Genomic DNA, 23,267 nt, shown 5'->3' with positions numbered 1-23,267 from the left:
ATCGCGCCTCCCTTCACCCGCTCGGCTGCGCTCTCTGACCTCGGTGTTTGTCTCGGCCCCGCGGGGAGAGGCAACTGTTCAACACCATGGCCGGGCGGGAGGGCTGGCTCAGGGCCGGCAAGGACCAGGGCAGGCGTCCAGCCCCGACCGCGGGTTTGCGCAGTAGGCTAGAGTGCCGGGGTCTGCTCATTCCCTGGCCTGTCTCCGTCCCCCCGGGAATTTGGGGCTCGCCCAGTAGCCTGGCTTCCGATAGAGGAAATCCTTAACACCATTCCCCAGGAAGGACTTCCCCAGAAAGAAACAGCCCCAAGCCTCCGAGAATGAGCTGGGGAAAAGGACTCACTACGGTGCTGGGCGCGAGAGAGAGATGCTTGTCACCTGCGATGGGGTCGTGGCAGGGAGTAGACTGGAGTCTCTTCAATCACCTCGACAGACGGTAATTACTGGAGGGACAGGGGAATGGTGAAGAACCCCTTTGTAAATCACAGGATTGTGAGAGCCTACTGAAAGAATACGTTCTTGCTCTATTTGGGAGTTTGGGGCTAGGCATGTCAACCTTCACCCTCCACCCACGTTCCCATCTTTCCTCAAATTCCGAGCCGAGCCAAGGAGAAAGGCCCCGGGAACAGGGCAGCAAAGCCGTCGTCCCTCTTCAGGGGAGGTCTGGCCACCGCTCCCTGTTAGGGGGGCGAGGCCCGCGGCTCCTCCGCTTCACGGTGACCAATGTCTTCCTGGACACAAGTTGGACACCGAATGAGAGCAGACGCGGAGGTGGGAAACAAAGCAGACCCGAACGCGCCCAAGGCTCCTCCGGTTTCGGGGCCCTATTTGCGAGGGCAGGAGTGGGATAGGTTGAAGACGAAGCTCTAGAGCAGTGACCTCTTCCTTTTGCAGCTCAAACTCCTTGATTCTGCCCTTCACATTGACAGGTCTGAAGCGGGTTTGCAGGAGAAGAGTACCCGTCTCTCCTCCTGGGCAACCCGGTCCACAGGGGTCCCTTCCCTCTCCCCGCCCCCAGTTTGCCCAGTTGCATGATCACACCCAGGCGTTGCAGCTGCGGAGACCTGCTGGGACGAATGCCTGGCAGAGGAGGTGGTTCCCGCCTGCAATGCAGCGCGCTGCGCTTGAACCAGTTTCCCCCATACAAAACTTTTCCGGCTTGGGGTTCAGGACGCGTGCGCGCACCGTCCGCGGCTGTGGGAGGGTATTGGGGCGGGGCGGGGGCGGGGCATGAGAGGAGCGGCGCTGCGGGGGCGGAGCTAGGCGAAGCGCGCGCTGGCTGGGAGAGTCGGGGCGCGCAGTCGGGTGCGGTGGGGGTGGGACGGCGCGCGCGAGCCGGGGCTCTACGTGAGCGCGCCGGAGCTCAGGGGCGGGGCGGCGCGCTCTCCCTAGCTTGCGGGTCCGCGCGCCCCGCCCGGGATGGCGCCTCCTCTGCCTTCTCCGCCTTCGCCCCAGCTGCTTCTTGTTGCAGCCTTGGCCGGGATCCTGAGTCCCACTGAGGTGAGGCAACCCGCTCCTGAGAAGGCTCCGGCCCGGGATCTCAGCGCTTTGCCAAAAGTTCCTCCTGGAAAGAGTGGCTGGCTGGGCCTGGGGAGAGGGCGGGCAGGGCCCTCGCTGAGGCCAGGGCCCTAGCTCTTCCGCGTCTTGGACCCATAGGTGGTGACTGAGCCGGCAGAGGAGGCAGGTGACCGTTGCCCCGAGGGCCTGTGGCCTCTACCCCCAAAGGTAGGAGCCTGCAGGACGGTGGGAGAGGGTGTCAAAGGGGTAGCCCAGTCCCACTCTGTCCACTTTGCACCCTCTGAGTAACCCTCTGAGGACCTTTGCCGGTTCCTCCAGCCCTCGGTCGCCCCATCCAAACCTGGAGGCATGGGGCCTGCTATACCCTCCCCATCCCCACACAGACTCTCCCAGATACTTTAAATTCTCTTATTTCCCCGTATACAGGTGTCACCAAGAGTGATCTACACACGAGTGAGCACATGGCAGGTAAGTACAAGCAGGATTCATCCTTGGTGTCTGCACTGGAAACATGGAGCTCCTTGCAGGGTTTCTCTGCCTTTTCTGCTCACTAGCCCCATCCTTTACCACTTCGTCAGGAAGAGGCAATGCTCTTGGTCCCAAAACAGTGAGCCATAGGTCTCTGTCCTCTGCTGTGCTGTGTCAGGAATGCTGTTGAGTAGCTGATTGTGTGGGCAGGAGGCTGCGAGAGAATTCCGAGGGTAGTAGGGAAAAAACTCGTGCCCCAACTCTGCTGTGTGCCTGTGAGAAGTCTCCTGACTTCTCTGGGCCCCAGTTTTCTGTAAGAGGATATTAGTGATGTCCCTACCCACTAAATGAGTAAAGGAGTAAATGAATAGTGTGTGACAACACTTTGGAAAATATAAAGCTGTATCATTTAAAGAGTGTGCTTTGGGTTACCAAGTTCCAAACTGTCGGTTCGCTTTGTATGGCTGCCTCTCTATTTTTGTTACCAGTCATAGCTTCCCTGTCCCCTTTAGTTTTCCTTTTGAAACATCTCACTTTTTTGATCCTCATAATAGCTCCAGGCCAAGAGACCTCATGCCGCCTACCTGATTCCTTTCCTCAGACATCCCTTTCATTAAATCATTTTACTGTTCAGAAATCCTCAATGGCTCCTTATTCCCCACCTTATCTTAGCTATACTTCCTTGCCTGGCTTTTCAGGCCCTACCTAGTTAAGTAAGCCTCGATTGACCTTTCCAAATCTGTGGTTCCTCTCCAGTCGTGTTGGTCTGCTCACCTACCACACATGTGAGTGCCAGGCTCTTTTCACTGCTGTACCTTTGCTCCTTCATATTCTCTTCTACACCTGGCCTGTCCTGACCCAAAGCTGAGGCAGTTAGCTGCCTGGCCTCTGCCACTCATCTTCATCCATCTTCAAAGCACAGTACAAGTCAGCTCTCCCATGAGACCTTGCCTAATCACATCAGCCCTTACTCATCACCTTCTCCATATTCATGTAATGCTTACAACCTATCTCTTATAATTTAACAGCTAATCAATTTGAGTTTTATTAGTTTGCTCTTTCATTTGCATTGGTTCTGTTTCCCTGAATTTCCTTTACATTCTGTGCAAATAGAGTCTGGGAGTCCTCTTATGGCATCTCCTATAGCATCTGGCACAGTGTTGAGCATCAGGTCAGCTCAAAGAATAATTAGTAATTGACAAAGTATTTCCATCCTGGGATTGTGCACTTGCTGCCTGCCTGCCCTGGATGCTTTTGGATGCTTTGGGGAGAAATATATAGATAAAATCAATGAATAGACGATCTAGTCTCCATCAAGGGGATGCTCACAGTCTAGACTGGGGATCTGTAGAGCCATCATCGCAGATACAGAGAAATACAGCTAAAAGAGTGTGGTCAGAGTCTGACACGGTTAACCAAGCATGCTGTCATGGGAGGTGTGAACTTTGAGGGGTAGCACTTAATGGAAGAGGGGTGAAAGGAACACTCAGCGGCAAGAGGCAGTGCACGCCAGTACTTTCTGTCCTGAGACGTGATGGTGGAAGGGTCATGTGGCCATCCCGGAAGTTTCTTTAAGCTGGCCCCCAGGATAGAATTAAGATTCTCAGGGAGGGACCTGGGGCCTGGCTTGTCGTTTCCATGCCTTTCTTCCAGGCTGAGGATGTCAGCTTCCTCTACCATCCCTGTGCCCACCCCTGGCTGAAGCTCCAGCTTGCCCTTCTGGCCCATGTTTGTGTGGCCCAGCCCTCACTGGCCCCTGACTTCAGCCTCACTAGGGATCGGGTAAGTGGTTGGTGAAAGGTGGTTGTCTGGCATTAGCAGAGGCGGCAGCCCCAGGTACAGGGAAAGGAAAATTCAGGGGCTTCCTCTTGCTCACTCCCACCTTCATCTTAGCTCTAACAGTTACCTCTTTTCATAGCCCCTGGTGCTGGCAGCATGGGGAGTGGCGCTGGAGATGGCATGGGTAGAGCCAGCCTGGGCTGCCCACTGGCTGAAGAAGAGGCGGAGGAGGAAGCAGAGGAAGGAGAAGGCATGGTTCCACTCTGACAGCCTTTCTGAGCCCTCTCCCTTGGTGCCAGCACCAGGCAGAGGGAAGCTGTCTCGGACAGGGTGTGTGCAGGTGAGGGGTGCTGGGCCCAGGCTTGGTTGGTGGTATGGTCATTGGGTTATCTGGGCAGGGAAAGTATGAGTGCTGTTTCTTTTCCCCTTAGGCCCCAACTTTGGCCTTTACTCTGCGGAGCTGGCGGCCCCCAGGCAGAGAGGTGGCATCTAGAGGGTTCAGGCAGCTCTCTCCTGGTGGTGCCAAGAGGCGTGGGCTGCGGGCTGCCCTTGGTCTCCAGCCTACCCCCTCAGTTCTGAGGTTACCCTCTGCTTTACCATGGAGCTTGGAGCCCAGGCAGCCCATATTAGGAACCCTGGGTGAGCAGGGTAATGCCCCTTCTGTGCCCACTGCCGCACTGCTGCCTGGGAGGCCTGGAGGCAATGCCAGCTCCAAGACAGAGGCTCAGGTGCCCAAAGGGCAAAGCAGCCCAAGTGGCTGTGCTTGTCCAAGTCAGGCTTCCCGGGCCCCTCAGGCAGCAGCACCTCCGAGGGCGGCCAGGGGCCCCACTCCACGCACGGAGGAGGCTGCCTGGGCTGCCATGGCCCTGACTTTCCTGTTGGTGCTGCTCACCCTGGCCACACTCTGCACTCGGCTGCACCGAAACTTCCGACGCGGGGAAAGCATCTACTGGGGGCCCCTAGTGGACAGCCAGGACACAGTCGCCGGTGAGGAGTTCCCCTCCTTACTCACCCCAGCCCCTTCCTGCCCACCATGGCTTCCCTGCCCTTGACTGCTCCCCATCCTGCCCATAGCTGTGCTGAAGGGGAGGTTGCTGATTCCTCCGCGCCGGGTTAAGCGCTCGCGCCGGAGACCCCTCCTCCCACCCACGCCGGACAGCGGCCCGGATGGGGACAGCTCCGACTGACCTGACCCAGCCCTGCCACTGTGGCAGGTTCGGCCCCTCCTCCGGCCAGAAGGCCGCGACCTCTGCCACGTGGATTGCACCCAGGGCTGCCCTCTGGTGGCCAGATGGAGCAGGCCTGCTTACACATCTGCAGAGGGGTTCTTCCTTAATGTATAAGGTTAGTGGGGAGAGGTAGCCAGGGGAGAAAGAGCTGTTTTAGCCTCCCTTACTAAAACTCATTGTTATTTCTAATTAAATTATTTTAGTAGAGCCTGGAGTCCAGCTCATGCACTTGCCACACAAACTCACTCCCATCTCAGGACACTGTCCTAGACCATTTGAGATGTTTATAAAATCAAATTGGGCACCACCAACCTGGTCTTAAGAGGCAAGGTTTTATAAGTGTTAGGGGAACCGCTCCCGCTACCATGGGAAAGTGTGTGTGGGGGGGTGTGACTCACTGAAACCTTATTTCTGAGCTCCATTTCTAAAAGACAGCCCTTTCCTCAGTGGAGTCTGGAGCAGTTGCAGTGTGTTCATTTGCTTCATGTCCTTGCCAGGTTTGTCTTTCTCCAGTTCCTATCTGCCACCTCCCCAGGTCCCCTCCTCAATTCTCTAAGCATCAGAAACAGCACATGGTCACTTATTTATTTTTGATACAAATGTACATGACACACATCTTGACAGCCCACCCACCACCACACAGGTAGAGCCTGGTCCCCTGGGACAGAGGCAGGACAATGAGAAGAGCTGGTGGGTGCTACCATCTGCCTCTCTAGCCTTCCCAGGCTGCAGCCCGGGTTCCAGATACCCAGACACTGCAGGCACAGGTGCTGGCCTCTCAGAGGTTATAGGGAGGGGCCTCTCAGCCAAGTCAGGGACCCCCGGGGAGCCAGCCCCAGGCTCAGGAGCTCAGTTCTTTGCCCCAGCCAGCACACAGCGCCCTCCACAGGGAGGAGGCGGAGAGATGGAAGGAAGTGGTTTTACGTTCATAGAGAAGGGGCATGAGTGGTGGGAGTGATGAGGGGAGACAGTGGGCAGGACCCCGGCAGGTTACCCTGGCAGTCCCTGGCCCCAGAATGAGGGAGGGGGGACTGACCCCCAACGCTGGTTCCACTGCTCTGGTTCCCTCACCCCTCACAAAACTCCAGATGGGCCAGGCCTCCGGAACGGCACTGCCGTCCCGCACACTCACACACAGGCACGCAGGGACACTCAGTTACCACAATGTTAAAATTAAGGGGTGGAATAGAGGAGAGGGAAAAAAAAAAAAAAAAAAAAGATTTTCCAGTGTTTGCTGCTGGGGACCCCGGGAACACAGGTTGTAGCCTGTGCCCTAGGCAGGGGCCGTTTGGCATTAAAGGAGAGCAGCATGGGGGCTGGTGGCTACAGGGTGGGGACATCCACAGAGATTATGTACAAAGAAGGGGGATGCCCCACTCAGCCCCCAATAGGGCTGGACTGGCTCATGGGGGTGGGTGTATGTAGGGGGAACTGCCCTACTCAGAGTGTCCCCACCTGACCCTCTGCTAAGGGTGCCCCAGAGGGCAAGGGGCTGGGAGTGATGCCTTACAGGTCCCTGCACACTAGAAAGGGAGGGGATGCTATGTACAGGGGGGGGAGGTACATGGAATGTAGGGGACAGAAGCTCCTGTCACCCCACCTCCCCATCCTTGGGGGCTTGAGGGGGACGGGCACCAGGGCGCCTGGCTGCCAGGGGAGAGGGCAGCACTAAGGGCACTTGCGCCAGCGGCTCTGTTGGGGTGGGGATTAGTGTCTGGAGTGGCCCAGCTCCCTTGGCCAGTGAGGTCCCAGGGTGTAGGTGAGGGTGCAGGGAGAGTGGTCACTGCTTCTTCTCTCGGGTAGTGATGGTGACCAGCTGCTTGGCAGCCTTGGCGATGTCATAGGCGCACTGGATCACCTGCTGAGTTAGCAGCTGGAAGTCCACGGGGGCACCAGGCTCTGGAGGCACTGTCTTTCGGCACTCACTCTGCAGCCGGTAGGCGCTGGCATTGAGCAGCCTCAGAGAGCTGCGCACAGGCTCCAGGGCCGGCCTCTGGGGAGAGGGAGGAAGGAGCTAGGCCTCGGACTTCAAACCATGATCCATGATCAAGACCCAGTGTGTCTGTGTCTCCACCCAGGTAGAGCAGATTCTCTAAACCTGCCCCATCCTGACGCCCTCCCAATCCTGCTCCTCACTCCAGCCCCTGTACCTTTGGGAAAAGAGAGGCCATCTCGGTCACAGCCAAATGAATCTTCTCTGAGCAGGGCACAAAGCTGTGGAGGGAAGGGAGGGTATAAAAATTAGGGGGGCTCTCAGGGAAGGTCCCCAGGGATAGTGGAGCACTGGCCCCTCCTTTGACCTCTGCAACACCCAGAGGTCACATGAGCCTGTACCCCATCCCCATACCTGTCATGTTTGAATTCCTGGGCAGCTCGCAACAATTCCTGAATGTTTTTGGTGACCTGTTCCGTCTTCAGGATGACATCCTCTGTGCTGGGAAGCCCAGGGTCCAGGTCTCCATCAAGGCTTTCCAACTCGGGGTGGAAGTCCTCCTCCTTACCCAGCTCTAGAAGCCTCTTCCCTTCCAGGCTGCGGTCCAGGGTTAGAGTGAGAGACATTCCAGCAGTGAGGCCCCTTGCCTGTGCCCTCACAGACACTCCAAGGCCCGCCTGACCTTCCCCCTGCCAGGGTGCCTCACCCAAGCAGTGGATCCCCACTTTGCGTGTTCTCATAGTCACTGTCAGCGCCGCTGCCGTGGCGAGAAAGCTTGCTCTGGAGGGCACAGGGGAGGGGTGGTAGGTGAGGTGCATGTTCACAGACCCACACAGCCATCACCTCCCATGCGCACATCTCACTTAGCCCATGCCTTGGGCGCAGGGGATGGGGCTTTACCGTGTGGCGGCTTCCATCCTGGGAGCACGACAGCAGTGGGGAGGAGGGAGTGAAGGGCACAGCTGAGGCCGACACCCCCTTCCGGATCTGAAACCCAGGAGGGCTGGAGTCAGTCTCTCCTCCTCTCTGCCACCCGCCTTCCAGCTTCCCTGCACTGAGGGTGGGGACTGTGCGTATCTAGTCGTCCCTGTGCCTAGCATCCAGCACAAAGCCTGGCACCCACGGGGCTCAGAACCTGTTTGCAGAAATGGACCCACCTGCCCCCGGCCCTGCTTACCCGGTAAAGGCCGGCAGGAACGTGCATTGAATAGATGGCGTCATCCTCTAGTTCCTGGGGGTAAGCACAGTGGGTATCATGGAGGGCCCTGTGGTGGTCCCAGCCCTGTTTCCCTACCCTTTTGAGACCAGCTAGCAACTCACAGTGCTGTGGAAAGGCTGTAGCCGAGTGGCAAGCTCATCCCCAGGTGGACCCCCAAAGGGCTTCAGGGCAGAGCCTGGTTCATACATGGAGAAGGCCTGGCGGTCCCTGCGGTGGGCACTCCCACCAGGCCCTATGGACGCATGTTCTGCCCGTTCGCTGGGGAGTGGGGGTGTGGGCACTGGCCCTGGTGGCTGCCGGATCTGCAAATTCTCCGCCTGCAGCTTGTGGATCTGAGAGTGGAGTGGTGTCAGAAACTCCAGAGGATCTAGGCAGCACCCCCATCTCCCCACTGGTGCCTTGGGAGCCCCCACTCCCACCAAAGCAGCAGCCCTCACCTCCCTCTGCAGCCTCCGGAGCTCGTCACTCAAGCTACTATTGACCTTCATGAGCTGCTGCACCTTTGCCTCAGAGGTAGCCAGGGCCTTCTTGAGCTCCAGGTACTCCTGCAGCGTCACGGCCCCATCGGACAGGTCCGAAGAGTCCATGCTCTGCAGAGTGAGACATAAGCTGGTCAGCCATCAGGGGCAGGGGACAAATGCCCTCAGAGGGCTGCTCCCAGCCTACTTGTCCCCCAGGCCCTGGCTATAAGAGGGCAGAGCTTGGCTTTGGCGGAGGCCTGGGGAGGGGCAGCGTTCAGACCCGGGCACGATTGTTCCGTGTGGCGCCGGCACTGCGCAGGGGCTCCTGGTCCGTGTCCTCGTCTGAGGCCACACTGTCGTAGTCGTGCTGGTCGTCAAGGTCACTCTGGCTCCGTGCAGACAGCTCGAGATTGTCTGCGGGCACAGACCTGTCACTCAGGGCTTAGCCACACCACCCCCGTCTATCATGCCACCCCCAAAAGGGAGCTATGCAAGAGGATATCCTGGGACAGTGCCCACTCCCTGCACCCCCACCTTTGCCCTTCCCACCTGTGGGGCTGCTCAGGCTCTTGCCCTGCTGTCTCCGCTTGGCCTCGCTGAGAATGTCTATGATCAAGGTGGCAAACTCTCGGGCATTAAAGCGGGCCAACTTCTGTCGCCCCTGTGAGGCAGAAAGGGCCAGGCTGGCATGAGGGCCCCGCCCTGATATCTGCTGTCAGCTCTCTGCTTTATCCACAGCTAAACCACTCCAGCCCGGCTCGCCTGGCCAGGGCAGGGGGTGAGGGATGGCACGATTCAGGGTACCTCAGGGAGCTGGACCTGGAGGGAGGCCTCTGCCAGGGATGGAGAATAACAGGCCCCAGCGTAGGGCCTGTCCCAGGCAACAGCCAGTGACAAAGGGCAGGGCTCACAGAGCTGGCAAGCCCAGAAAGGAGGGAGACCACCCCAGGCTCCCCACCAAGCCCCCTCACCTGATTCCGTGTGGCTGAGTATTCAGGGTTAACAGGCAGGAAAGGCACAGCACTGCGCTCCGTCACCAGGGTGCTGTGGTTTTGGGTAGCCAGCCACACTGTGGGGGAGGGGCAGGAAGCAGATTGTCCAAGGTGGCCAGGCCCATGGGCTGAACAAGAGAAGCACTAAGCAGTGATCTCCTAGCTCCTCCCCACACCCACCAAGCTTGGTGTTCAAAACGGGTGGTCTTTAGACGGGCGAAGCAAGGCTGGGCACAGCCAGCTGGGAACTGACGGAAAGAACAAGGCGATTCCCACGTGCCAAGCCCGGCCCATAATTTGGGCTGGAATCTGGCTGTGGCCAGGAAGGAGTGATGTAGGGGGGTGGAGTACGACTGGGGAGAGAGCCAAAATGGGAGGCAGCCAGAGCAGAGATGAGCCCCGGTCCAGGGTGGGGTGGGAGGAGCAGGCCGGCTGCCTCTAGCTCAACATACTCTGCCTGGCTGGGGAAGCCGTCCAGGTGGGCTCACAGCTGGCAGAGTTTCATATGCAGGCCAATAAGACCAACCCCAGGCACCCCTTCTTAGTTTCAGTAAAAGAACCCAAGAGCCACACCAGGTCCTAGCCCTTTCCCAGCAGCTGCGTCCTCTGCCCCATCTGCCCAAGGCCTCCGATGCCCTCCCGGCTCACCAGCGTCATTTTCCCTTCGATCCACCTCGTCATACACATCCATGGCGAGTTCCTCAAAAAGCCGGTTGCTGAGCTAGAGGCACAGAGGGGTACACAGGCTTTGTCAGATCAACTGGCCCTCAGCGGCAACAGGGCCGGCTCACCGGGATGTCATAAGATGGGGGAAACGACTTGTGCCCCCTGGTGCCACTCAGTCCCCATAGTGTCAGAACTGGAAACAGTGGTAGGGATCTGTCTGCCAAGCTCCAAGGTGGGAGAGGACAGAAGGGAGACTAGAGCAACCAGCTACTGCCCTTGTAGGTCAGAGGAAGAGCCAGGGCCTTGGGAGCCTTTGGAAGGCAGAGCCAGCATCAAAGACAAGGGGTGGGAAGGTGAAAAGAGGAGCCTAAGGAGATGGAAAAGAGGAGGGAGGCTAGAGTTAGGGCAGGTCGAAGACCTGGAAAAGGGCACCAGGTCAGAGGGAGGGGGAGCAATTGCAGGGGTGGGGGGTTAGAAATGAGAGCAGGTGCAATCATTAGGGGCCTGTCTGAGCACTCACCGCCTGCAGCTTCTTCTTGGCCGCTTTGGCTAACTCGGACAGGTCCAGGCTGTGGAAGACCGGAATGGGGAAGAGGAGAGAGGCCAGACATGAGAGATGGCCAGGCCCCTGCCAATGACCTCCCAAACATGCAGGGATCCCAGGGAGAAAAGACCCCAGATGTCACACAAGCAGCACCACCCTGCCCCACCCGACCTCCAGAGCCTGCTCCCATGGCAGATGTCAGATACCTCTGAGACATGCACTTTTGCCGAGATCTAAGTCCAGAGGAAGGCAGCACAAGGAAGAACAGGACAGGCAGCAATTACCCAGGAGCAGGGCAGCGCATGCCTTCCCACATCAAGCTCAGACCCACCTCCGTGTGCACACCAGACCCAGAGTATACAAGACTGAACACATCTCCCCCCTCAACCTGTTCCTGAACAGCTCACTTCTCTTCTCAGTGACCCACTCATCCAGCACCAACGTCAACTCCTGGGAGTCGCTTGAAATCTCCCTCACCCTCAAGCCTTTGCCAGGCTTTCCCTAAGTTCTGCCATCATTCCTCTTGCCTGGGGTTTTGCAATAATTCCTTAATCCTTTCCCTACTCCTAGTCTTGCCCCTGTAATCCTTTTTTCCACCCAGCAGCCAGGGTGATCTTTTTAACGCATCTATCTGGCTATATTACTCCTGGCCATAGAAACATCTCAACAACAGGTATGCATGGCATATTTTAACAAAAAGTTCACTTAAAAAAATATGCTAAGTGCTTTGTTTGCATTATCTTATTTAATACTCTCGAAAGCTCAGAAAGACAGGATGCTGCCCTCATTTCCAGGAAAAGTAACTAAGGCTCAGAGAGGTTAAGTAGACTGCCTGAAGTCACACAGCCAGTAAGCAGCAGAGCTGACTCCACGCATCCAGGCTTAGAACCTGTCTGCCCTTTGGGCGGTCACAGTTCTTGCTGGGGCTCACAGGACTGGCCACTCTCACACCCCATCTCTATTCCAGTCTTGCTCCTGGGATTCCCTGCCTCTCACATTATGCTCCAGCCTCAGTCTGCCTCTGTCATGTCTAACATCTATGACTGTCTTTCTTGCTGTATTTCCCACACTGAACTCTAACTGTTTGAAGTGGCTGTGAGCTCCTTTAGGGCAGAGATCATGTCTGAGTTACCTCTGTGTCCCAGTGCCAAGAACAGCAGCTGGTACTGGGAAGATGCCTGGTTAACATTTCATTGAGTACATGCCCATATGGGTTTATAGCACCCCCCCTCTCCCCAATACACATATACAGGCACATACACCAAGCAGAATCAGACCAGAGAAGTAGTAGGGAGTCTTGGCGTTTCAAAAGAGAGGTCCAGGTTCAGGGATCTGAGGGGTCCAGGCCTGACCGTCCCCATCTGCACACACTGGCCTTTGGAGAGGGAAGGAGTCTCCTCTCCAGATGCAGGCCAGAAGGCATTGCTTAGCATGAAGACGTGGCCATCAGAGATGGCCACCAGGGGGCACCAGCACCCATCTTGTGAGCTGGGTGAGGGATGGGGGGTGTTCCCCAGAGCCTGAGCACCTGCCGTCTGGCAGATTGGAGGCAGAAACACCTAAATTGTGCCATGCCCTGCCTCTGGGCCCCTGCCTAATTTCTGAGCACACTACAGAGTCCTGGCCAGTAGTCCCAAAGTTAGTCAAATATCTGGAACCCACCACTTTTGCACTGAAGAGAAGTTTATCTAAAGACTTCACAGTGGGGTCAGTGCCACTGGGAACAGAACCCAGTGATCCACTTCTCCTGGGGATGCTCCTTATACTCAAGCCCTCTGTGTTTGACAGGAGGGGGCTCAGCTCTGATGGCCATATGCTGAACTGACACTTCTTACCTGCCCTGGGGCCCAGCATTAAGGAGTGAGGAATGACCTATGAAATAATTGTGCCTCCAGCCCATGATGGGGGTGAGGAGGTGGGAGGGTGGGAGAGGTCCCAGACCCCTAAAGCTTGGGGAGTAGGAAGGGTGGGACCTCTGGGGGTCAGGCACCCACATGGCTTCTAACAACCTCTGGGAAGAGGTTTTAGGTGAGCACTTACCTGTCAGCCATCTGTGGGATGATGTAATGCCCATTCTTGTGATCTGAGCAAAAATAAAAATGCCAAGTCACTGGCGCTGGGTAGCCTTAGCATTTGGAAGCCCACCTCACTGTTATGAACAGGGCTTGGCACTCAGGAACGTCAGGGAAAGGAAGGAGGGCAGGCCACCCCCAAGAGCCCTGGGAGCTGGCTGGAAGTCATGCCCACCCCTACTCCCTACCCCAAAGTACTGCAGCCCAGTGCCTGCAGCAATTTCACAGGAGCCAGTTGCCTAGCAACACTGTTCCCCAGCTGGCTTTGTCACCATGGTACCTGCTGCTGGGGTGTGTCTGGGTCCCACCTGCCTGGTACAGCCAGGCCCGCCCTGAACTCTGCTCACCAGGCTTTCGTCCACAGAGATAGAAGGCCAACCGGTCAGTGAGCTCATACTGGCACTCGACTAGCCTTTCAGCCAGCTCATGGTGCCCCGCCTGCCTGTGGGGAGGGGGTATGGCTCAGCCTGCAGCAGCAGCCCACTCCCCCGCCCACCCAAGCTTCACCCTTCAGCCGACCCTCACCTGGCATAGTCGATGGGTGTGCGGCCATTAACGTCAGGGGAGCCAGGGTCAGCCCCATACACTACAAGAAGCTCAGCCTGCAGTGTCTGCCCCGCCTTGGCAGCCACATGCAGAGGCGTGGTGCCCTTCTCTGGGTGGAAGAAGTTGGCCTGGGCACCCAGGGACAGCAGGCGCAGACATGTCTCCAAGTTGCCCGTCCGCACGCTCGAGTGCAGTTGCTGAAAGGAGCAGAGTGTGCAACAAATGTGTGTATGTGAGGCCCCTCCCCTCCTTTAGCTGCACCTAGTCCAGGCTATACCTGGGACTCCTACAAGCTCCAAGGGCCCAGCTGAAACTGGGTTGTCAGGAAGGAAAAAACGCCTTTCCACTGGGAGTTAATATCAATGAATAATCACTGTCGTCTGTCACCATCTACCACGTGCTGCATGCTCTGCTTAGAACAGACATTATCTATGAGGTAGATGCTGTTATTTCTTTCCCATTTCACAGATAAGGAAACTGAGGCTCTGACAGGCTAGGAAACTGCCCCAAGTTTCCCCAGATTTTGGGTGAGAGCTAGGGAATTTCAGCCTGTATTCTAGGAGCTCAGGGAACTTGACCGCGTGTAGCCAGACCATGCAATCTTGTCCGTCCACTGTGCCCACTGTTCTTGCCTGATCTGGCTGCCTTTGAGGCCTAGGGCTCAGTGTTGAAGGAGAGGCCTTCAGGGAATTGTAGGTGAGAAGAGAAGAGAAGGCCACCCATCCACTGTGGGGCCCCTCAAACCTTGCTGAGGTCTTTGGCAGTGACCCCGTCATCATCCCGGCAGGGAAGCTTGTGCACAAATGCCAGCATCTGGTACTTGGCTCTGATGAACTCCGACTTGATGGGGCTGTGTGGGGCACACAGGAGAAAATGGCGAGCAGAGTGGGAGAAGCTAATCACCCAGCCACCTCCTGGGCCCACGTCCCAGACCACACAGCCCCTGCCACCACGCCTCCAGCCTGACTCACTGGACTTTGTCTTGAGGGTTGGCTTTGCGCCGGCCACTCTGCACTTGCGCGGGGTCCAGCAGGGAATGCTCCCAGATGGAGTTGGCTCCATTGCTGGCGAGCGTGTGCACCATCTGCAAGGAGAAGATGCCAACTGAGAGCGCTCTGGGCACTGTGAGCTGGGGACCAGCCACAGCCAGTGTGGCTGCAGATTGTACTAATGGGCCTACTGTGTACCTGTCACCCCTGCACCTCCATCCAGTCAAGCCACACAAAGATGTGGGTCCTGTTTAGCACTTCAGGTTGCATGGCCAGCATGCCAAGACTCAGAGAGGTTAAGTGAGTTGCTCAATGCTACATGGCCAACCTAGTAAGTGGCAGAGCTGGGGTGAGAGTCCGGGTCTGTCTGACTCCAGTCACGGACATCTCTTCTCTCCATAGGCGAATGGATGGGTAGAAAGGGTCGGGATTTGGCTCTGCCCCAGGTGGGTGCTGCCCCCTAAGAGCTGCAGAATCCAGACAGGTATATATGTGGGTGTGAGGAAAGTGTGCCTGTGCTCAGCACACTCTGTGGGGGAGGAACCACCTGGCCACGCTCCATACCTGCAGCAGTGTGGGAGGCCAGGCGCTGTGTCGAAGGTGCTTGACAATGGAGATGTGGCGTCCCAGGCTCCGGTGCACGCTGCAGCACTCGTCGCACACCAGCACACCCCTGCTGATGGAGGCCCAGCCAGGGTCTGCAGGGTTGGGGACGAGGATCAGCCATAGCCAGACTCAGCTGAGACCCTCTGAGCACCTGCTCCGGGCCAGCACTGTGCTTAGTATGCCACACACATTTACTCAACCAGTAGGCACAGGTTACCGATGAGGAAGCTGAGCGAGCCAGTGGGAGGCATTTCCCCAAAGGCTCAAAGCTGGTGACCGACTGAGCCAAGTCCTTTCCTACATATCTTTTCCTCTCTGAGAGGGTGTGGTCCCCAGGGCCTACTCAGTGGTCAGTTTCCTGTCCTAAAGCCACCATTTCCAGTCCCACAGCCTTTCCCCAGGGAACAAGACTGCTCCCCTAGCCCTCCCCCAAGGGAGGCAAGAATTCCCTAGGGGATGCAACCCTGATGCTTACATGCCACACATCCCTAGGCACTCCTCCTGTATCTGGGTCAGTGCCACCCGCCTGGCCCACCACACTCCTCCATGGGCTCCTGACTCTGCCTTTGTCCTGGCAGGCAAGAGGCATTTTCATGCCTAAGCCTTCTGTCACCATCACTGATGGACACAGCTGGAGCCCCTCTTAAGGGGGCTGGAGAGAGCAAAGGAGGTAACACTGACTGAGTACCCACTGTGTACAACCGCGTGTTCTATGTATGATGCCTCTTATAATTGTCAGGCAAAGTAGGGAATGCTCTATCTCTGCTTTACCACTGAGGAAGACAGTGGTCAAGAAAGGCTGAGCACTTGCTCAAGGTCACACAGCTAATGAGTGGGATTGCTGGGGTGTGGACCCAGGTGCTTAGATACCAGAGACCATGCCATGTCCATAACTCTGTTGTTCCTCTGCCTCTGCTATGAAGGGGGCAGCTCCCAGTGGACAAGGGCTCTGGGAGCCACTCTCTACTCCCTGGGGAGAAGTGAACTCTGGAAATAAGAAAGGGGGGTCGGGACAGGGTGGGAGCCCCTGCAGTCCTTCTCAAGAGCAGGGGAGATGCCTCCCATCCCAGATCCCTTGGGAGAGGGGGAAGAGACAGCTGTATACAGCTCAGACTTCGAAAAGGTCACGGGGGAGAAAGCAGCCATTGTGTGCCACTGGAGAGTGGGGGCAGGGAGTCTCTCTCCCAGGACATTGTGCTCTGCCCAGGCCCCCGCCTGTCCTAGGGGAGGAGGGTGTTGGCTCTCTGCCTTGCCCCATAGTGCTCAGGGGTAACAAGATTCTTTCCAACCAGAAGGTGATTCTTAGACCCTTCCCCGCAAGGACTTCCATCAAAGTTCCCAGGAGAATTGTGAGGAGGCTCTGAGTCAGGGTGCAGCATAGCAAGTATCCCCTCATGGCATGGAAAGAGGAAGTAAAAGAGGGAGCTCAGCTCTTCAGGTCAGGGCTTCTTTAAGGAGTCCCCAAAATAGGGCAACAGAGGGATATACATGGTATTCGCCACACACCTTCCTGGGGCGCTGATTCCTGGGGCCCAGAGGGGGAGCCCTAAGGCACACTATATTATTGGCTTTACCCATGCAGTAAGGCACCCCAGGCATGGAAAACTCCCTCCCCCCACTCCGAAACACTACTGGGTCAGGGGTCTGCCCTCCAGCCACCTCCGGCAGCCCAGGCAGGAAGCTGGAAATGACGCAGCCTACATTCCTCTTGTTGAAATGGTGGGGTTTCCTGTAAGCAGGGAGCCGCCCAGACCAGGATCATAAATGGGCTGCCCTGAGGCCTCCACCCCCACCCTAGGCCCATGGCTCTACCAGAGAAGCCAGGCCTGGGAAGACTAGCAAGATATCCAGGGCCAGACCAGATATAGCAAACCCCTGAATATGGCAGTGACCAAGAGACCAAGACCCAGAGAATGTGGTCCACAGCTTTGCTCTGCACTCTCATAGGCTGGGGGAAGGGTCCTTCTTCTCCTCCACATGGCCTGAAATAGAAAGGTTGGGCAAGGGACACAGTCCTGGTCTGGGGAGCACTGGCACCAGCTCCGTTCTGGATGACACAGATGAGAAGCCCACTCTTATCCTACTACCTACTCCTTATGCCCAACGGGCATAACCAAGCAGAAGCCCTAAGCACCGCCTAGGCCAGGTCCTAAGCAGAAAGGCCAGGCAGGGTTTCTGAAAAGTCAAATGGCTATTGGAGTTTAAGATTAAAGGGACCAATTTGGGGGAAGAGACAGGGAACATAGGGCTAGAGGATGTGGTGACCTTCTCAGTATCCTGCCAACCCTCCTCCTGGACTTCTGCCTCCAGTCAGGGTGAGGGTCTGGTATGTGTAGGCAAGTGGCAGGAGGGGTCCTGGGATAATGTTAACCAGTGCCAACCCCATGGAGGCCTTTACTAAAGTAAATTCATGTCACCACTTAAAGCCATAAGTGGCCTCTGGGGCCAATAGATCTGCTATAAAGACTAGTCTCTCCCAAGCTAGGGATCAGATCCTCACTAGGGAAGAGCAAGAAGCCCACCATCTTGAAAACAAGCAAGAGTAATTCATAGGGATACAGGTCGGAATGCTGGTAACCTTTGTGGGGGGTACTGACTGGAAGGGGGCATAAAGAAACCCTGCAGAGTGATGGAAATGCTCTACTTCTTGACTGGAATTGTGGTGATACACAACTATATACACATGTAAAAACTCATCAGGCTAAATAGTAAGGTACAGGTATTTTGCCATACATGTTATATCTCAATAAAAGAGGAAAAAAACCCAACCCTGACCCCACTCCACGACAATCTACATTATGAAGAGACAAATGAGCCTGTAGGTTCCCAAATGGCCAGCTTTGCTCATCCAAGGCACTTGTAGATCTTTACTCCTGTGCCTAGGGCTGCCAACATGGAAACATTGACCTGGAGGCCCATGGATGAGGAGTGGGCCCTTAAGAGCTAGGCCAGGACTGTGTGACAGCGTGAGTGGAGGGGAAGGAAGGGGGGAACACACATTCTCCAGGTTGCCTAACCCCTGCCCCTCTCTTGGCCTCACAAGACAGAAAGGGACACAGACGATGCCTAAAGAGGTGGCAACAGCTGCCACAGCAGCCATGCCATGTCTAGCTGCCTCACGACATGCACTTATCTATCTTCTTAGTGCTCAGGCCTGGGTGCAGAAGGAGGACAGGGGCCTTTGGGCATCTCACCTTTTACCTCCATGACCTCCAAATTAACCAACTACCAAAAAAGCCACAACCTCATTCTTAGGGCTGGGACTGCAAGGTTCCTATCACAATGAGAGACATCTAGGATGCCAGGTAGGAGGTGTACACTAGAGGGGTGGCTCTGGGTCTGGGCTTCAGACTGTTGGTTGCCTTCAAGCCCAGACTGCTGGTTACCTGGGCTGCTACTGTTCCCAGACTGAGAATGCTACTCCATGCATCATATGGTGGGATATGGGATAGCCCCAAGTAGCCAGTGGGTGTCCTGACAAGCATCCAAACATTTTGTGAGTGCCTACTATATACCAGGCATCATGCTAGGTGCTGGGGTGGAATGAGGGGTAAGGCTTTGTCAGTACCCTGCCCACCTCCCCATCCTCACCTTCTTACCATCTGCCTCTCCCTGACCTATATCCTGGATCAGGGGAAAAGGAGGTACCCAGGACACAAATGCCTCTGTGGGACAAGGACTGGGGATAGGAGATATAGACAGTCCAGCACACTAGCTACATACCACTCCTCCTCGAGTCCACTGAGCATCCAGAGATTTTAGCCAAACTGTTGAAGAAAGGACAACTGCCTTGCTGATGCTGTCTTATGTCCCTTAAGCCCAGGATCTGGACCACAGATTTAGAGAGGGGACGGTCCTCAAAAATCATTTCTACTCCAATTTCTTTGCCTCATAGTTGAGGACACTGAGGCCCAGAGTGAGGAAAGTCTTACCATGGGTTGGAGAGTAAGAAGGAAACAAAGGCAACACTAAAATCCAGTGTTGTATGATAGTATGTCTGTTAAGCGGCCCTCTACCAGCCCTAGTTGCTCTCCCTAATATGCTACACCCACCCAGCAGAGGTGCAGAACGGCCTGGGACAGACGTGTAAAAGCGAAGCTCTCCTCTTAGTCTCCCCATCCCCAGACCTGCCCATGCTTAGAGCAAGGAGATGATAGTTTTCAGTTAATCAGGGTTAAGGACACATACCCCCCTGAAAGCTTCTTCAGAGCCCTCTAGACCATGGCATGCCCTGACAGGAGGACTCAGGGTCATAACTACTCACAGTGTACCATGCCTCTGCCAGGCATCTACAATTCCCAAACATTATAGCTTGGAGCCATCGGAACCACCAGAGCATCTGTGAGTCTCAAACTGTTGGGGTCCTGGGCCTGTCCAAAGTGTGGCTGGAAGTTATGGCCCCATAAAACAGCGCCCCACACTCTCACACTTAGTGTGCCCAGTCTCCCTTGAGCTCACTGACCCCCTTAGCCTGCCCAGAGGTCTCCCTCTGGGAAGAGAGCTCCTTTTCTAGAGAGGGGATGGGAAAAGGCCAGGGCTTCCTTCCCCAGGCCAGCTGCTGAGTCCCATCACTGGCAGTGTCCTCCCACAACAAAAGGGAGCAGCCTCTTGGGTCACTGTTCCTCACTTCCTCAGCAGGTCAGGAGGTTTCACATCAGCCTGGACCTGACTTTGCTCGGAAGAAGGCAAACACCACCGTAAATGCGAGAAGGCAGTCCAGGAAACCAGTGGGACCTGGGGAATCAAGGCACCCACCTCTCAGCCCTACTCCTTATCCATTTTCTGGACAGACTGGGCTTGGGGAGGAGGGGTCTGTACTAAGTTGGGGCAATGCCAAGCCCACCTTTCCCAAGCAGGCCTTACTAGGGCACAGGAAAAGCCGGGTCTAGTTGTTTCCAGTCACTAGGCGGCCTGGGGATGATGCCTCGGGGTAAGATGCCCAGGTTCGTACTGGCCTTGAACACCAGGCCCCAGGCCGTACAAGGAATCCCAGCCTTGGAAGCCAGGGGCAGGGAGTTCTAGGAATAGCTACCCCCTCATCTGCTCCAGAGGAAATAGTATCCAAGCCCACCCCCACCTCCACCCCGCCCATCTGCCCAGGTCTCTACCCCTTGCCCTCTGCCACCCCAGCGGGCCAGAAGACCATGCGAGTAGCAGGTGCAAGACGCGGGGGTGGCACTGAGATAACACAAAACCACATTCGCCCCCACCTCCTAAACCCTGCCATCCTCCGCCACAGCCCTCCTGCCACCCCAGGCTGGCTCTTCCGTTTGGATACTGAGATGAGGGGTGGGGGTGGGGGGGGCGAGCAGCTAGCTGCCCGCCTCCCTCAGATTGAGGGGTGGGAGGCGGCGCCGGGAATGTCCTTCCTCGCTTGTCCGCGGACGCGAGGGAAAGGGGCCCCCAGGCCAGCCCTCCCGCCAAGGACGTAGCTCCGCAGTGGCCTGGGCGGGGGCCGGAGGCAGGAGGCCGCAGCCCCCAGCCCCACCCCACCCTCCGGCCCCGCACGGCGCTCCTGCCAGGCCCCGACGCCCGCCCGGTGGCGGCCTGGGTGTGCGGTACCGCCCCCAGCCAGGCCCTGCTTACCCGGGGCGCTGCAGTCCGCACACACCTCCGCTCGCGGCCCCTTCCGGGACATCCTCAGCGGCGACGCGGCCCCAGCCCTCAGGGCCAGCGTGGGGGGCGCGGGCGGCGGGCCCGGGCGGCGGCGGCCCCTGCTGCCCGGCCCGGCTCCGGCAAGGCCCCGGCTAGCCCCCGCGCGCCCGGCCAACCGACCGACCCCGGAGCTGGCCTGGAACCCGCCGTGCCCGCCTGCCCGCTGGCCCTCGGGCGCCCTCCGCCCCGCGCCGCCCCGCGCCGCCCCGCCGCCGCTTGCCGCTCGCTCTCTCCGCCCCTTGCGCGGCTCGCGACAGCTCCCGCAGGAAGCGGCGCAGGCCCTGCCCACCGGGGGAGGGGCAGCCCGCGCACCCGCCCCGCCGACCGGCCCAGCCCGCCGCTCCTCCCTGAGAAAGGAAGCCGGGAGCGCGGGCGGGAGAGGGCGGGAGCGGTTAAAGGGATCGCGGCCGCCGCCAGGCCTGAGTGGGCAGCGTCACCTGCGGGCCCTGGCCCCAGCTCTGGCGCTCCCCTGGCCGGGAGGCAGTGTAAGTCACCCTCTCAGCCCTATCCCCTTCACTTTCGAGATGGCAGAGTGGCCCGGGCGCTCGGGCCCTGAGACAGGGCCGCTGGGTATCAGAGAAGAGAATGAAGAGCTGGAGGGCCAGGTCCCCTCCTCGTCAAAGGGCAGTGGTTTGGGGTATTCCGCCTATCTCTGGTTGGGGTGAGATATGCGTCCTGGTCCCCCATGTGTTCACATCTGTGTGTCCAAGTGCGTATGTGATCACACCCTTGCTGACTATGCACACCGCCAACAATATGGACGCCCAGGTGCCAGAGAGGTCATGCACTGTATAGCCCTACCTCCGGGCTCAGAATACATTCTAACGTTCCTCAATGCTTCTATCCAGAGAGAAAAGAATATGGGTGGTTTTTTAAGACCTCCGGAGGAGTGACCACTGTCCCTGTGTGCAATAATATCTACTTGTCATCCGTCTTGTATACATCCACTGTGTTTCTGGGCCACCGGAGTGTGCATATAACATACAGGGACTATTTTTTTGTGTGTGTGTGTGGCTGCCTTCCTTCCTGGACTTCACAGAGATTTAGCAGGGGTGGGTGGGGGGACAGAAAGTAGAGGCGCAGGCCACACGTGGGTGCACTCCGACACTGAGCATGCTCCCCTATGCACGTGTGTCCCGCGTGCACCCAGCCCCCATCCCTGCTGCAACAAAAGGCCAGAACACTCTGCTTGTTGGGAGGAGGTAGGGGTGTCCAGAACCAGGCCTGAAGGCCAGGTCCGTGGTGACAGAACTGAGAGTTCCCAAGCAGGGAATCCTGCTTAGTAACAGGAGTGGGGGGTAGGAGGAGTCCTTCGGCAGGGGTGCCGGAATTGGTTGATTTTATCCCAGAGGTGCCAGAGCAGCACTGACTTGTGGGTGGACAGGCTGCTTCCCTGGGGGAGACAAGTAATGTTCATGAGTCACATCACCCGAAATACGTGCAGAGCTGCCTCCATCGCTTTTCGCTGCAGCCCAGATTGACAAGTTTGTTTGAAATCGCGATCCACAGGATGTATTTATAATCACACCTTTAAAAAAATCTTGTAGGCCTCCCCTCCCCCCACAACCAGCCGCGGGCTGGCGGGGCTTATGCAAGGATACCTCGTGGGGTGGGGGGTGGGACACTTGCCGCCCGGTGCTGCGCCCACACCGAGGAGTCAGTCCATGGGCTTGGTGGCCCTAGTCTCGGCAACGGGAGGAGTGGCCTGGCCGCTCCTACCTGGCACACAGCCCACCAGCGGTTGGCGCGCCTTCACCTGATCGACCCCCAACTATGGAATTTCATTTATTAAATGTCGAGGCCTCCGCTGGCAGCCCCATCGCTTGGCTGTCTTTGTTTCTCTGCTGTGTAGGCGCGTCTCGAGCACGTGGCAGCTGGAGCTCACAGGCCGGAGGAAAAGCAGCCTGGGTTTAGAGCCCGTGTGTGGGCCGCCTGGCAAAAAGAGAGCCGGCTGCCCAGGGACTAGGACCCACAATCCAGGCTGAGCTCCCCGTTTCCTTGAATCCCAAGACTTTTCAGGGGAAAAAAGATGATTCACCCTTTTTCCAACATCCTTTCCTCCCCTCCCCCATCCCTGCCCCACATCTCCTGGTTGGCCCAGGCTTGGATCTACTCTCCCAACTTTGTTCCGGAAGCCCCCAGCCCTGCCACGGCCGAGCTTCTGGGCTTGGGGCTAGGGATAAAAAGATTTCACGATTTCCCTTTGGAGATATCGTCACCTCAGGAAGCAGGACAGTTAAAGAGGAATCACCCACAAGGTTCTAAAAACAATTTAATAAGGAAACGTACAGGCATTCTCCCGGCCACTCCTTGTCGTCCTTCCCTAGCTCCAGCCCCCTCCCCAACTCTGGCTGCAGCCACGACACTCTGCTGACCCCTCGTGGTAGAGGTGGGCAGCGGTCCCCGGCTGTGAGAGACGCCGGCTTTCTCTTCCCAGGCTGGAGAAAGGGGCGAGGCCATCCATCTACTCCTCCCTCATCCTTCGCCGCCCCGACCTGGCACTGCCGGGTGTGGAGGAGGAAGGAGAAAGGACCACACAAAGAAACCTGAGAGAGGCGTAAAGAGTTTGCAAGCTTTTGCTAGCACCTCC

General features: G+C 57.2%; 2 protein-coding genes across 5 annotated transcripts; one reads left to right on the top strand and one right to left on the bottom strand.

Moving 5' to 3' along the window:
- The first annotated feature begins 1,354 nt into the window (after positions 1-1,354).
- On the top strand, positions 1,355-5,208 carry TP53I13 (tumor protein p53 inducible protein 13). Its single transcript, XM_016139004.2, has 7 exons — positions 1,355-1,500; positions 1,657-1,725; positions 1,945-1,986; positions 3,640-3,768; positions 3,905-4,105; positions 4,197-4,752; positions 4,840-5,208. The coding sequence occupies exons 1-7, from the start codon at positions 1,420-1,422 to the stop codon at positions 4,950-4,952; spliced, it is 1,191 nt and encodes a 396-aa protein (XP_015994490.1). The 5' UTR covers positions 1,355-1,419; the 3' UTR covers positions 4,953-5,208.
- A 357-nt stretch (positions 5,209-5,565) lies between these two features.
- GIT1 (GIT ArfGAP 1) lies at positions 5,566-20,930 on the bottom strand. 4 transcript variants are annotated; one of them, XM_016139001.2, is made up of 21 exons: positions 20,609-20,930; positions 14,981-15,114; positions 14,399-14,511; positions 14,172-14,277; positions 13,407-13,624; positions 13,229-13,323; positions 12,850-12,892; positions 11,016-11,042; positions 10,786-10,834; positions 10,248-10,320; positions 9,579-9,676; positions 9,157-9,268; positions 8,888-9,021; positions 8,584-8,736; positions 8,248-8,478; positions 8,105-8,158; positions 7,828-7,914; positions 7,634-7,707; positions 7,342-7,524; positions 7,145-7,208; positions 5,566-6,987 (listed from the first exon to the last, which is right to left on the bottom strand). In XM_016139001.2, exons 1-21 carry the CDS (start codon positions 20,658-20,660, stop codon positions 6,775-6,777), a joined length of 2,313 nt encoding a protein of 770 aa, XP_015994487.1. In that variant the 5' UTR covers positions 20,661-20,930; the 3' UTR covers positions 5,566-6,774. The 4 variants fall into 4 exon arrangements, with proteins under 4 accessions (XP_015994487.1, XP_015994489.1, XP_015994488.1 ...); XM_016139003.2 differs by having other exon boundaries at positions 8,629-8,736; positions 20,609-20,765; XM_016139002.2 differs by lacking the exon at positions 11,016-11,042.
- Positions 20,931-23,267: the final 2,337 nt, after the last annotated feature.

Source organism: Rousettus aegyptiacus, unplaced genomic scaffold, assembly GCF_014176215.1.
Source record: "Rousettus aegyptiacus isolate mRouAeg1 unplaced genomic scaffold, mRouAeg1.p scaffold_m13_p_6, whole genome shotgun sequence".
Classification (NCBI taxonomy): domain Eukaryota; kingdom Metazoa; phylum Chordata; class Mammalia; order Chiroptera; family Pteropodidae; genus Rousettus; species Rousettus aegyptiacus.
The sequence above is the reverse complement of the archived record's forward strand: the minus strand, read 5'-3'. Positions and strand labels throughout refer to the sequence as shown.